Source organism: Acanthaster planci, linkage group LG14 (assembly GCF_054643075.1).
Source record: "Acanthaster planci isolate LZ-2023a linkage group LG14, COTS_SCS, whole genome shotgun sequence".
In the NCBI taxonomy this organism is placed as follows: Eukaryota; Metazoa; Echinodermata; class Asteroidea; order Valvatida; family Acanthasteridae; genus Acanthaster; species Acanthaster planci.
The window spans coordinates 3,108,872-3,122,994 of NC_141790.1; the positions used below are offsets into that span (position 1 = coordinate 3,108,872).

Sequence of the window (14,123 nt, forward strand, 5' to 3'; positions counted from 1 at the left end):
TGATGAGGTAGTGGCACTGGCAGACACGTTGGCAGTTGGTTCATCGTAAGGCTGGACTTGGATGATGGTCACTTGATTGTTGTTGTTCTCGTTGCTGTCATCAGTGAGGATTATCTGCGTGTTTGCATCTGGAGATGTGATGCTACTCCAACTGCCCGAGGAGAAACTATGCACATCAGGCTGGTACTCAATTAAACGGCTTGATGATTGAAAGAAAGATCGCTTTAGATTGTCACCAGTCATCTGTGAGCTGAAGTTGTCAATGTCGGACATAACTCGCAAGATCTTGTTGGTATATCCTGGAGAAGAGTTGGTGTCACATCTGGCCTCTTCATCGATCGCGATTTCTATAGCGATGTCGTGGCTCCAAGGCAGGCGGTTGTTTTTCTATGAGGTCTGTGTATCACTTATCTTGTGTCTATGATCCATGTTTGGGTACCCAGAGAACAAACCTGCTAGCTGCATCTTCTGGGTGGCGATAAAAGTGGCCAGCAGCTCTCAGTCTGCGGTCTCTTATTTTTGAAGTGACTTTTGGGATATCTCCATACAGAACTGTGTTTGGTACCTTGTCCTTCCAATTGATGTTCAGTGCAAATCTCAGTAATCTGGTGTGACACCCGTCCAGGCTTCTTTCAAGTCGTTTACGAAGCATATTTTGGGTGAGATTGCAAGCTATTTGGGTTGACTTTGGCCGATGTAATTAGTGGCTCTGCACTGTCTGTAGACCTGTCAAAGCCAGACACTGCTGCCACCACACCCCAATACCTCTACATAATTACTCCGACGTTGCGGCAGCATAAACAGGTGTATATGCTGCAATCCAAGAGTGGTTCTCTCAAATCCATCTAAGGGGAAGTTTTATGACCTCTGCCTGTAGTTCTGTTGTGATGTGTCATACATGTTGCCAGTGCTTCTTTCTTGTACGTTGTCCGTGTGTACAGGAGTAAGCATGGCTCTACATAGGCGTATTTATGAAACTAACATGATAATAAAGGTTGTGACTCCTATGGTAGTTATATGTAGATCCTGATATCAACTTTCAATTTCCTACCATTTTTCATGGTCTGTGATCAAGACGAATCCCTTTCAACATTTCAATACTGAATTACTGCATATCATTGCACGTATAACAATCGTTAACATTAGGCCTCAAATGTTTTTAGTGATTGTGATGTCCAAGATCCTACTGAGCTACAGCAATGGGCTTGATAAACCAAGTAGCTCGTTAAATATGCTTTTATGTAACTTGTGGAAGGAAAAATTGGAATATGTCAACAACAACCCATAATTTATCGGGCTTCATACAGTACCATGGGCGACTTCAATGTTTATGACGGTGCAGTATGACACAGTGCTATACATGATTTATGCCAGTGGATACTTCATATTCTGGATCATTTTTAGTGGCACTTGTAACAGTATGGCACTTGTAAGTCTTCCTGGCAAACTGATGGCATAAATAAAAAATTCCACACAGATATAAACTAAAGTCTCAGATATCCTAATTCCCCAAAAGAAACTGCTCATACTACATACAAAAGTGAACTGAATACCTTATAGCAAAGACAAACTATTTTATGAAAAGCTTTACTGGGAAAAAAGAAACGTAAAGGAGCATGGATTTTAATTGAATTCTTTAATAACTAAAGAAAATCAAAAATCTTGCCCAACTGAACGGTTAAAGTAAACTGTATGAGAGCTTAAGGATCTTTACCGAATTGTGAATGTTTCATAAACTTCATGTTGTAGGGGATGCTTTACTTTAAAATGGTAAAGCAAATATCAATAAAGTTTGTAGTAGTATTTACTAGTTTTCTTCAAATGTCATACCAAAAACAAGAAATCAAACCAAAACAAACAATAGTTGGTGGGGACAATCAAGCTTATTGTGGCCGGGTATATTTAATCGAAGTCGCCTTCCAGAAAGCAAAGTTGGTGATAGGCCTTTTGAAGACACCGCCATGTGTCAGAATTTCAACTGTGCGTACGAGTCCATCTACCTCAGGAAAAGCCCCTGTAACATTAGCCAATGGCCAATGGCCATGAGGAGTGTTGTCGTCACTGATCAACACGATATCTCCAGGCTTAAGAATCCTTTGAGGCTCAATACATGTTTGTCTCTACTGTAGGGTAGGTAGGTATTCAGAATTCCAACGTTTCCAGAACATCTCTGCCAAAAATATTTTTCTCCTTCCGTGAATCCTGTTAGCGGAATTAAATGACCAGGTCTGAGCTTGAGCAAATGAATCGGCGAGAGGGCTTCCAAATCATTTGGGTTGTCTGAAGCTGTAGTGATAGGCCTATAATAAACTATGGATTTTGCCTCACAAAAAAGGGTGTACACAGACGTTCATTGTCCATGACTTGCTCCTTCATCAGTGCTCCAAGCACCTTCTGTACGGTGCTTATTGGCCGCTCCCAGACGCCACCCATGAAGCACCAGGTGGGTTGAATTTCCACTCTATGTGTTTCTCCACGGAGAATCCATGCAACTTTCTATCCTTTAACTGAGAGATAGCCTTCCTTATCTCTTTCTCGCCTCTAGCAAATTTGATCCTGTCATCTGACAGCACCTTTTCCGGGGTACCTCGTCTGGGTGTAAACCGCACAAAGGCGTTCAGGAACGAGTCGGTCTCAAAAGAATGTAAACTTTCAAGGTGTATGGCTCTCGTGGGGAGGCACGTGAAAAGGCTTCGGTATCGTTTCTCTTTACTTCTGCCACGTGTTACATAGAATGGCCCAAAGCAATCAACACCTACATAACTAAATGGAGGCTTTCCTGGGTTACTCTGCAATCAGGAAGATCTGCCTTCTTTTGTGTCCGGGGAGTTCCATGCAGTCTATTGCAGAAAACGCACGCTTTGAAGATATTTTTGATCAATGACAACAATGTTTGACTCCTTCGGAATCCATTACTGCCGTCTCACCACAAAGAGTAGCCTACATGACCCTACAGGGTATCATGTGCATGACGAGCTATCACCGTGGATACATGATGATACCTTGGTAGAATCGCTGGTTACCTTCGATTCTTCTATATAGGCGCTCGTTGAAGCCTACCACCCAGTCTCAGAACACCGCTCCCATCCAAATATAGTCTTGGACCAAGACGGCAGAACTCGATCGAGCATATGCCGCGCGCACAGATTTCTATTGCGTCCTCTCGAGGCTTCATTTCACCAATCGACGGCTCGTTCTACAGTCTTAGGAATCTCCTACAACCGAGGCGTGGGCTTTGTATGCAAAATAGTAGTTTAATGTGAATATTCACAATTGACCCTAGGATGCGAAATAGGATACAATACAGACTATGGGAGTGTTGGAGCGGGTTCGCATCAATAGCGTAAGCTTGTTATTTCTTCAGTTTTGTTATAGGAAGTCTTTTACAGACTCATTTCTACCCTCCTTGTTCCAATGCATTGACCGCAGCCATTATCAACAGTAACAGTTCTGAGTACTTTAGTACCAGTGCGGTCAGCGTCGCGTATAGTAACGCTTGCGAAGGTACATCATATCGCGTGATAGGTCATTTGATGCAACCCATTGATCTATATTCATGAAATAAAGATTCAACTGGAATTTCCTGGGCGCTGATTGGTTCCTCTGGAAATCTGGAGGAAACTAAAGACAAAGATAAACAGTTTGTAGAAGATTCCCAAGACGGTAGAACGAGCCGTCGGTTGGTGAAATGAAGTCACGAAGGGCGCAAAAGAAATCGGCGCGGGGCATATTTTTATGCTCGATCGAGTCCGGTATCGAGTTCTGCTGTCTTGGCCCAAGACTAATCCAAATAGGGTTCGAGACTTTAGAAGGTACTCTGCCTTAGGACTGATTGCCTCACTTTCTTTAAGCTGTCGATCTCTAATTGCTTGTAATTGGTGCTCTGCGTGTATTTGATTACAACAGGTTCTGCATCTTCTTCTCTGCTGCTGTCAGGTGAATTCCACTCACCAAAGATCGAAATCTGCGTTCGATCAGCCAACTTTTGAAACGCAGAATCCATGCCACAGCTTTCTTTAGACGGCCCCAAGTAGAATACTTGCTGATGAGTCGTGCCACGGGATCATCTTTCACTGTGGCTCCCGTAGCTCGTGACACTGCTACTTTTGTATTGTAATTCCAATCAGTACAGAAATAAACCACAGACTATAAAATCAAAACGGAAGAAATAGCCCCAAACTTGCAGTGATTAGAACCATTAAATTGTGTAACTGGCGTTACAAAATGTGTCTCTGACGGTTCATCAAACTGCTCCTGAACTGAACACTGAGAGATCTTCTCAACAAGCTCCGTCAAGCGCTGGATACCTGCAGGCTGGGTGGTGTAGGCTTTCTTCGACTGCAGGCCACTGGAACACGGGTGACGTGAAACAGCAGCTAGGAAGTCTACCAGCGTGGAACCTTAAGGAAGAGCGGGACTTCGAACCAATCTCCGGGAAAGTGTGGAATATTGGACTGCATCCAAACTCGCATTGGTGCTCAAAGTCATTAAACTGTAGAGATTTACGGCGACATGACGGTCGTCGGTTATGCTACGATCGGTTTCTACACATTGACCTTTACTTGTGACAGCCGGCCACTTGTGATGAGTTCTTTTAATCTAACTCAGATCAACACGAGGTTACCAGGTGAAATCAACCTTGGAGTTTGGAGACGTGAGTTCGGAGACGTTGATAACAATGATCATGGTGGAAGTTGCAATCAAGGGAGTTGAAACTTTCCCAACTAATACTATCCGGTTCGTAAATTAAGTGACTTCGTCACAAGGGACGGGTGGATGCGCCACGATTTGCGGCCTTTCATTGGACAATCGCTGAAGTTGCGCGTTAACTTCCGGTTCCATGTAAACGACGATCAATGCATGTAACCCTATGTGCAGCGCACGTGTACAGTGGGCGTGGTTTAAACTGAAGTGACGTCACACTACGAACCGGATAGTCAAGATAGAAATGGGCGTTACATCAGTCCGGGAAATGTGTGAATCAGGAAACCTTTCTCGATTTGAAAACCCCTGTTTCCTATTGGGAAACGTTTCCCAATTATAGTAATGACAACGTTTCAAAATTCGGAAACACAAAATTCAAACTCGTTGCGCCGGCGCAAAATTCCACGAGTTGGAGCTAAAAGAAATTACTGAAATGTGATTTTCATTTACTTGCCTAAATTTCTGTCTGTGCAAATCAAAAAGTTATTTGTGCATTTTCTTTTTTAAGAAGTCAATAACTTTCGACCATGTAAGCCTGGCTGGGAAACAAAAATTTAGACCGTTTTTCAATACTCTACTTCGTCCCCGTTTCACGCTTTGTTTCCGAAACCAATCCCCAATAGTGGGCCTGAAGCATTTACATTAAATTGAAGTACTGTAATGTTAGGCTCTTTTGCATCTTACTTGATGTTTTGTGGCACTATCAGGCTTACCCTCACACCTCAAATCGGGTAGTAAAACACAGTTGAAGCCTGAACGGATCAGAAGTCAGGTATTGGAAAACGGCGAATTTGAAGTTCAACTTCATTTGAAGCTTGATATTAGCCTCGTTTGGAGCCGTTATTTCAAAAATAAATAATTTAGCAACAATGTAAATTTTAAATATAGCTACAATGGAAGTAAAAAATATACCCTGTTATAAAAAGGAAATGTAAACGGTTAAGATTAGTTTCATTGGTTTTGTTATTGGTTTAATTGCTTATATCAATTATTTTGCCCAGTTGGCGCGCGGGACTTAAAGTCGGGAAACACTGCATTGTGTTTCTCGGCGTTCTGCCGGACCGTCCTTATGGAAGGGAGGGCCCTGGCCACCGCCGCTTTGCAGGAGGAAGTCTCCTGATGAAAAACAAACATTCGGTTCCTATGACATGTTGCTGAGAACTTTTTCAAGGAAGTAACACTACCACTTACAGTTGTTGCTCCATCCAGCATGTGCGATGTTTTACTTCCAGATGACCACTTCAACAAAATAAAAGTTACCACAACTGTTGCTGCCCGCTCCCCATTTTTCCCCTTTACTTAGAACAGCTACCACGCACTACAACGTGCCCCTCGAAGGCCACAGGTTTGCTATAAATAAAGCCACAAGTCCAGCCGGTTTGATGATGGGGTTCTATAGTCACAGCTCCTCCCCTCCAAGAAATATACGAGCGAATCTGGACCACCCATTACACAGTCCACAAAGACAACTGTGAAAGATGGGGGACATGGCCGATGGTGCTGCAGCACCATCGGCCATGTCCCCCAAAAGATTTTGTCGCCAAAGTTCAGTATTCCATTTAGCCTGTTCATAAAATCTTCGGTTTCATTTTGTTACGAACCTGATCACCTATGTACCAATGCTGTTCATTGATGTGTAACCGAGTTTCATTTTATTCAAAAAGTCACATTTTAGGAATATTTTTATTCGGATGAACCTGGTTTGGGACAACGTTTTAAGTGCTCGAGAAGTCACTTCGTAGGAGAACAGGTTAAGGGACTTTGTATAAGATTCAACTGTTTAAATTAGACAAAGCTTCAGAAAATTATTTGAATTAGTGGTGGAGGGAAAAATAGTGATTTAAATTGTGTAATTAAATTTACTAGATCATCTGGTATTGTAATCCCGGTTTTACTTTAACGACAGCATCAAACTTTTCGACGGAGTGGAATCACAGATAACAGTGAAATCACTTTAATATATATTTTTGAGGGGAAAAATAGCAGGGATTACAGTGTTCTGTTTAAGTGCAAACGTCATCACACAGGGAGGGGCTCCTTTTACTGTCCATGGAACCCAGTTACCAGCAATTCTCATGCCCTGCGGCGAGCTTGCAGTACACAGTCATGGTGGTACAGAAAGTCATAGCCGAGAATGCCCTTATCACTAATGGAGGCGACAATCGCATCCCATTGATAGTGCTGCCCACCAATCAAAATATCAACCGTAGCAACACCTTCAATGGGAATAAGTTCTTTGTTTGCGGTTTCCAGTTTTGTATTTTCGCGCAGGGGTTTGAGTTTAAGGCACTTTTCAGCGGGTATTTGGCTAAAAAGTGCTGATGATATTATGGTTACCTGTAGCCAACTACAGCTACCTTGACAATGAAATTATGATTGGTGCAGCAGGAATGTAATTTCGTCCCTTTGTACAAATACACTTCCTTTATTCATGGAATAATAATGACGATTGGAGCATAGAGCAATTGTAGATATTAGGAGTTACGGCGTATTAAGACAGGAGATTATTATGATGGAGGGTCGGAAGTTGAAAGTCGGAAGTTGAAGTTGAAAGTCTGAAGTTGGAAGGTTTAAGCCGGAAGGTTTTGCTGTAACAAATGAACAAAACTCAAGCTATAACTACGGCACATGTATAAGAAAAGACACATAAATGTAAACTGAAGCAATAAGCTGTCTGAGCAATAAAAACAATATCACAACAATTAAATGTAGACTAAAAGAACTATAAAGTGTACTTACTACGCTGGGGGGTGTTGCCTAACAAAAGTGATCAATTCGGAACTTGGAAACTTGGAGGAATGATGCAAAAGAAGAATAGGGACTTTACTCTATGGGTGTCGGCAACAATATGATGGTCAGTCCAGAAAGGAACTGTGGCCAAAGCACAGTCAGGGTCCTTGCAGGGGGGAGATTTATAGCCTAAGGGTACATGTGGTCTGGAGAGGGAGAGAGTTACTATGGGAACAGCCACCCAGGCCTGGCAGAAAGGTATGCAGAATTCAGGGATCGAGAGATAAGGACAAGGGACGGTCAAGAAAAGTTGGGTAACCAGGTCTAGACTGGGTCTCTACAGTGGAATAAAATAAACATACATGAACTTCTTAAAAAATAAAAGGAAAACTGGTACACGTATATTTAACACATGTAATCAAAATTAATGGTTAAACTTATGTCAAACACAACGTCCGCTACACCGACCCCGATGACATCTCTCTAATGAGTGTCATCCACGAACTTAAGGACTGTTGTGAGCTAAATCTAACAAAACAGAAACTTGAACTGAAAAAACTAGTAAGCTGGTAAAGATAAGAGCTGTCTACAGTTCTGAGTTTGGCTAGTATCAGTTGTCACAAGTTGCTTCAAGAAGACAGATCTTGGCTGTTGGTCTATCATAGACTCCGGCTTGAGTCTTAACTTGCACAGAACGGACACGCCCATCCTTCCCGGGACGTGTAGCCACGATGAGGCCCAAGGGCCATTTGCCCCGAGGGGTGTTCTCATAGCGAACAAGAACGAGATCGCCGACTTGAAGATTTCGTTTAGGGTGTAGCCATTTCTGACGATGTTGTAGTAGTGGTAGATACTCCTTCAGCCACCGGGTCCAGAACACATCTGCTAGGTACTGTACTTGTCGCCAGCGTCTCTTGTAGAGGTCATTGGTGGTGAAGTGCCCAGGTGGTAGGGATTGACCCGATCGAAGGAGAAGTAGGTGGTTCGGGGTAAGCGGTAGTGCATCCCGTGGATCTTCGGACAATTTGGTGATGGGGCGGCCATTTACTATCCCCTCCACGGTGCACATTAGAGTGGCTAATCCCTCGTCATCGGTACGTTGTTGGTGAAGTAGACCATTCAGAATGGAACGGATGCTCCTTACTTGTCGCTCCCAGACACCCCCCATATGGGATGCAGCCGGAGGGTTGAATTTCCACTCTACTTCATGTTGGTGCAGGTAATTGCGGATCTGGTGTTGATTCCAATCTTGTAGTGCTCGTCGAAGTTCGCGCTGAGCTCCTACAAGGTTAGTGCCATTATCCGAGCGAATCTCAGTAGGTTCTCCACGGCGACTGATAAATCGCTGAAGGGCGTTGATGAAAGAATCGGTCTCAAGACTGTGACAAACCTCGATGTGGATCGCTCTGGTGGTGAGGCATGTGAAGAGGCACCCATACCGCTTTAACTCACTGCGGGCTCTCTTCACCATGAGAGGCCCAAAGAAGTCAACACCAACAGTGCTGAATGGTGCTGCCCCATGGCTTACTCGATCATCAGGCAGGTCTGCCATCATCTGGGTTTCAGGAGGTGCCTTTCTCTTCCTGCAGGCTATGCAGCGACGAAGGACGCGCTTGACGGCAACCCGCCCCTTTACAATCCAATACCTTTGGCGAAGCTCAGCAAGGATTCTCTCACATCCGGAATGACCGAACTGATGGTGGTAATACTCGATGATGAGCTTGGTCACATGGTGGTTGTTCGGCAGGATCCACGGGTGTTTCGCCTGGTGTTTGATGTTGGCGTTGGTAAGGCGTCCCCCGACGCACAAGATTCCTTGGTTGGATGTCATGGGGGACAACTTCTGAAGGTGGCTGGATTTCAGCTGCTCATGGTCTAAAGTAGCCTTCTGGATGTGGCGTACAATCGCGACCTCAGCACTCTGGAGTTCCTTGACCGACAGAGGCTTTCCAGCAAGGGTGTCCGTCTGCTTGAGGGACCTCATGCGTAACAATTGCTTCACACGAAGGACCCAAGCCACGGCTCTCTTTAACTTGTACCAAGACGAGTAGCGGGCAATGAGGTTATCAATAGGATCTGACATCGGTGTGGTATCTGTGGCGTACACTTGCTGTTCCCTTTTAACTTCTGCATCCTGTTGGAGTTGGAGGGATTCAAAGTCTGGCTGAGCTGGCCAGGCATCTTCTTCCTTCAGCAGGAATGAAGGCCCTCCAAACCAGCGGTCAGAATGGACGAGTTGCAGGGCGGTCATTCCCCTTGACACATCGTCAGCAGGGTTCGATGCCGAATCCACATGTCTCCACTGGCTTGAAGTGGTTTGCTCTTGTATCGCGGCAACTCGGTTTGCAACAAAGGTGTGGAATTGCTTGTCTTCGTTTCGCAGGTATTGTAGAACAATCATGCTGTCAGACCAGAAGATAGACTCTGCCAATGGTAACTGTATATGGAGCTTGATCAGCTTGTCCAGCTTCACCGCCACAACTGCAGCAGCAAGCTCCAATCTGGGTATTGTTGTTGTCTTCAGGGGTGCGAGCTTAGCTCTAGCCATCATGAATGTGCAGTGGTTGTGCCCATTGGTGTCGTTGATACGCAGGTAGCTGACAGCCCCATAAGCTCGTTCAGATGCATCGCAGAAGTGGTGTAGCTCAGCCTTGATGGTATCACAATGTGCTGGGATGATGCATCTGGGAACGCAGACTCCTTCTATCAATGGTAGATCTACCAACCACCGCTTCCACTGCTCCAGTATGATGCTTGGAAGAGGGTCGTCCCACCCGATCTTCAGGCGGCAGAGAGTCTGAAAGATCATCTTCGCCTTCAGGACAAACGGGCTGACAAATCCGAGTGGGTCATATACTGAACTTGTTATGCTCAATAATCCTCTCCGGGTGTCTGGCTTCTCCTTGCGATTGGTATCGAAACCAAAGGTGTCAGTCTCGACCTTCCAAAGTACTCCCAATGCTCGCTCAGAGGGAAGTAGTTCCTTATCCAGGTCTATGGTTGTGACGGCCTTTGCGCATTCAGCCTGAGGTATTGACTTCAACACGGTGCGAGAGTTACTCAACCACTTAGTGAGTCGGAATCCTCCACGGGCTAGCAACTCGCGTAGTTGAGTGACCAGTCGAGTAGCTTCTTCTTCGGTCGCGACAGATTTTAGACAGTCGTCGACGTAGAAGTCTTGATCTATGGTCTTAATAGTGGCAGTGTCGTACAGGGCATGGTGATGTTGTGCTACATGCTTCAAGGCAAAGCTGGCGCAACTTGGACTCCAAACTCCTCCAAATAAGTGGGCTGTCATCCGGTACATCTGTGGTTGTGACTCCACATCATCCTCCTTCCACCAAAGGAAGCGAAGAGCATCTCGGTCAGGTACGGACACACGAACCTGATGAAACATACCCTCAATATCAGCCATGAGAGCTATGCGTTCCTGTCGAAAGCGCAGAAGAACCCCGATCAACTTGTTTGTCAGGTCGGGACCTTGGTAGACGGTATCATTCAGTGAGGTACCTTGGTATCGGGCGGCACAGTCAAATACGATGCGGACCTTGCCTGGTTTACGCGGGTTTATCACAGGATGGTGGGGAAGGTACCAAACGCAGCCATCTCTTCTGTCGATGTCCTTGGCAGGAACTGGCTCAGCGTATCCCTTCTCGAGCAGATCGTGTATGCCACTGATGTACTTCTCTTTGAGTGAAGAGTCCTTGGAGAGGCGTTTACCCAACAGTTTGAGTCGGTGTTCTGCCATCAACTTGTCATCAGGCAAATGTGGCGGCCTTTCTTTGAATGGAATGTCCATGGTGTAGTGAATCCCATCACGATGTAGTGAGTTCTCCCATATTGAAAGAACCTTCCTTTGGCTGATCGACATCGTCTCATCACTGCTTGCATTCTGCACGTCATCAATTCTCCAAAATCTCTCAACTTGGTGTTGAAGGTGCACATCTGGTGTCGCAAAGAAAGAAGATGAAGACTTGGGCTCCATGTGCTGTGTTACTGGACCATTCAGGGTCCATCCCAAGGCTGTCCTCATGGCATATGGTTCGCCCTTGGAGCCGGTGCGTACCTCCCTCGGTATCAGTATATCTGGGGCATCTTGCCCAATGAGAAGGTGAACGTCATCGATCTTCACATCTGGTATATCCAAATCACTAAGGTGTGGCCAGACGCTCAAGTCTTCCTGTACTGCAAGACTGTTGAGGCCTATGTTCAGATGGGGCCTTGTAAGAACTCCTGGCAATGAAAAAAGGTGGGCGTCGTCAAGGTCGGCTACTTCGAGGTGCACAGTGCTGGTGTGTACCTTGACCTCTTTCTGGTCAAGCGTGGTGAGACGGATGGTATCCTCCTTCCCACAGATGCCTAGATGCCGTATTAGGTCCTCTGAGCAGAAGCTCTGTGTGGAACCAGTGTCGAGCAGGGCGTATGTTTTCACGAAGTGATGTTCTCCATGACCTTTGACCTTGACAGGAACGATAGGTAATGCAACCTTTCCAGGGCCGACCCCAGTGGAATTACAGACAACCGTAGGATTATCTGGAGGTTGTGCCTGGGATGCGCTGGAAGACCCACTTGATGAAGACTGGCTGTCGTCAGCAGCAGACCCTGAGGTGGGAGAGCTGTTCTGTGGGCGCGGGAGGTGGAGGTACTTGTTGTGTTTTTTGCCGCATCCTTGGACTGAGCACACATAGGGCCGTGGGCAGTCCTTACCGAGGTGTCCTGGCTTGTAGCAGTTTACGCAGAGCTTCTTACGCTGCACAAACGCCAGCCGGTCCTTAACTCTGAGCGCCTTGAATGCGTTGCATTGGTTGAGGTGATGGGTCTGTCCACAGCTGGGGCAGGGCTCAAGGGGTGATGAGGTTGGCTTTATTTTGGGTTTGTCGTCAGAATTCGTTGCTGAAGACGTGGTTTGGATGCCAAAGTTCGTTCGTCGGTCACTTGCCTTATTGAACTTTGGCCTGGTGTCTCCCTTGGTTGATCCTTTCTGAGTGATCTTGCCAAAGACAGGGTCTCGAACTTCCTCGGCTGCCGTTGTCACAAACTGCATGACATCATCAATATTTGGGGGTCTCAATTTGGTGCTCTTGATCTTGTGTACCTCTCGTAGCCATCTGGCTCTCAGGTGGTATGGCAACTTGTCAACAATAAGGAGTAGACTGCTTCGATTATTCAGTTCATTGAGATACCCCATGGTGTCGAGGGTCTCTCGGCAACATCTCAAATCGTCAGCGAGATCTTGCAGGGATTGATTGTCGACGACGTTAGGCCTCGTTGTTACCTTGTCAATCCATGCTTGTGATATGGTGTGCTCATCACCATATCTCTCCTTGAGTAGTCGAAGTGCGAGGGCATAGCCCTCTGTAGGTTCCGTCACGGTGCAGCACTGGAGGAGTTTCTTTGCCTTACCAGTGCAATACTGGAGCAGACGCGTCAGTTTTGCACCATTGCTTATTGTCTCCCTTGCGACAGTGTTCTCGAACGCTCGAATGAATGTCCAGTACTTGAGGGGATCGCCGTCGAATGTTGTGAGCTCTGCCTTGGGGAGTTGGAGTGCGTCCACCAGAGATTGTTGATGAACACGCGTGTCACTGATCAGTTCACGTAATAGATTTCCCATGTTGGGTTGGTCTGATGCAGCAGCAGCTGCAGGTGTGGGAACGAGGAATGGTGTTGGTGTATAGCTGGGCTGTGCAGACTGGGATGGGATGTGATCATAATCCAGAGGGCGCTTCGGTGTGGGTTGAAAGGTAGTATTGGGTTTGAAGCACACGTCTGAAGATGCGTCCACAGCCTCAGCATACGTTTTGGCCAGGGCATCAGCTCTGGCGTATTTAACCTTCAGCTCCATTTCACGCTTTCTTTGTTGCAACTCGAGCTGACGATGTTCAATCTCCATTTGAACTCGAAGGGTCTCAAGTTCAAAGGCATTTTGCTCCTCAATGGCCTTGGCCTCCGCCTCAAGCGCAGCCTTTTCTGCTCTGGCTCTTATGTGGGCGCTGGAAGTTGACGACTTCACTGATGAAGTAACTGACCCGGCACGTGAGGGTTGGCGTGATCGGTTACCATGCTGGAATGCAGAGTCACCGACCTTGGTGTCATCCTGTCCACTTTCTCCATGTTCTTGTGGGGGATCTCCATCACCAATATTTACATGTTCATAGTTATCCATTGCGATGTAGACTCATAGAATTCCAGTGATCGTACAAAACTAATGTAGCCAACTACAGCTACCTTGACAATGAAATTATGATTGGTGCAGCAGGAATGTAATTTCGTCCCTTTGTACAAATACACTTCCTTTATTCATGGAATAATAATGACGATTGGAGCATAGAGCAATTGTAGATATTAGGAGTTACGGCGTATTAAGACAGGAGATTATTATGATGGAGGGTCGGAAGTTGGAAGTCGGAAGTTGAAGTTGAAAGTCTGAAGTTGGAAGGTTTAAGCCGGAAGGTTTTGCTGTAACAAATGAACAAAACTCAAGCTATAACTACGGCACATGTATAAGAAAAGACACATAAATGTAAACTGAAGCAATAAGCTGTCTGAGCAATAAAAACAATATCACAACAATTAAATGTAGACTAAAAGAACTATAAAGTGTACTTACTACGCTGGGGGGTGTTGCCTAACAAAAGTGATCAATTCGGAACTTGGAAACTTGGAGGAATGATGCAAAAGAAGAATAG

The 14,123-nt window shown here is 45.7% G+C and overlaps 1 protein-coding gene across 1 annotated transcript; it reads right to left on the reverse strand.

The window, feature by feature from the left end:
* Positions 1 to 8,044: 8,044 nt before the first annotated feature.
* On the reverse strand, positions 8,045 to 13,600 carry LOC147796754 (uncharacterized). Its single transcript, XM_087145785.1, has one exon. The coding sequence runs from the start codon at positions 13,598 to 13,600 to the stop codon at positions 8,045 to 8,047; it is 5,556 nt and encodes a 1,851-aa protein (XP_087001911.1).
* Positions 13,601 to 14,123: the final 523 nt, after the last annotated feature.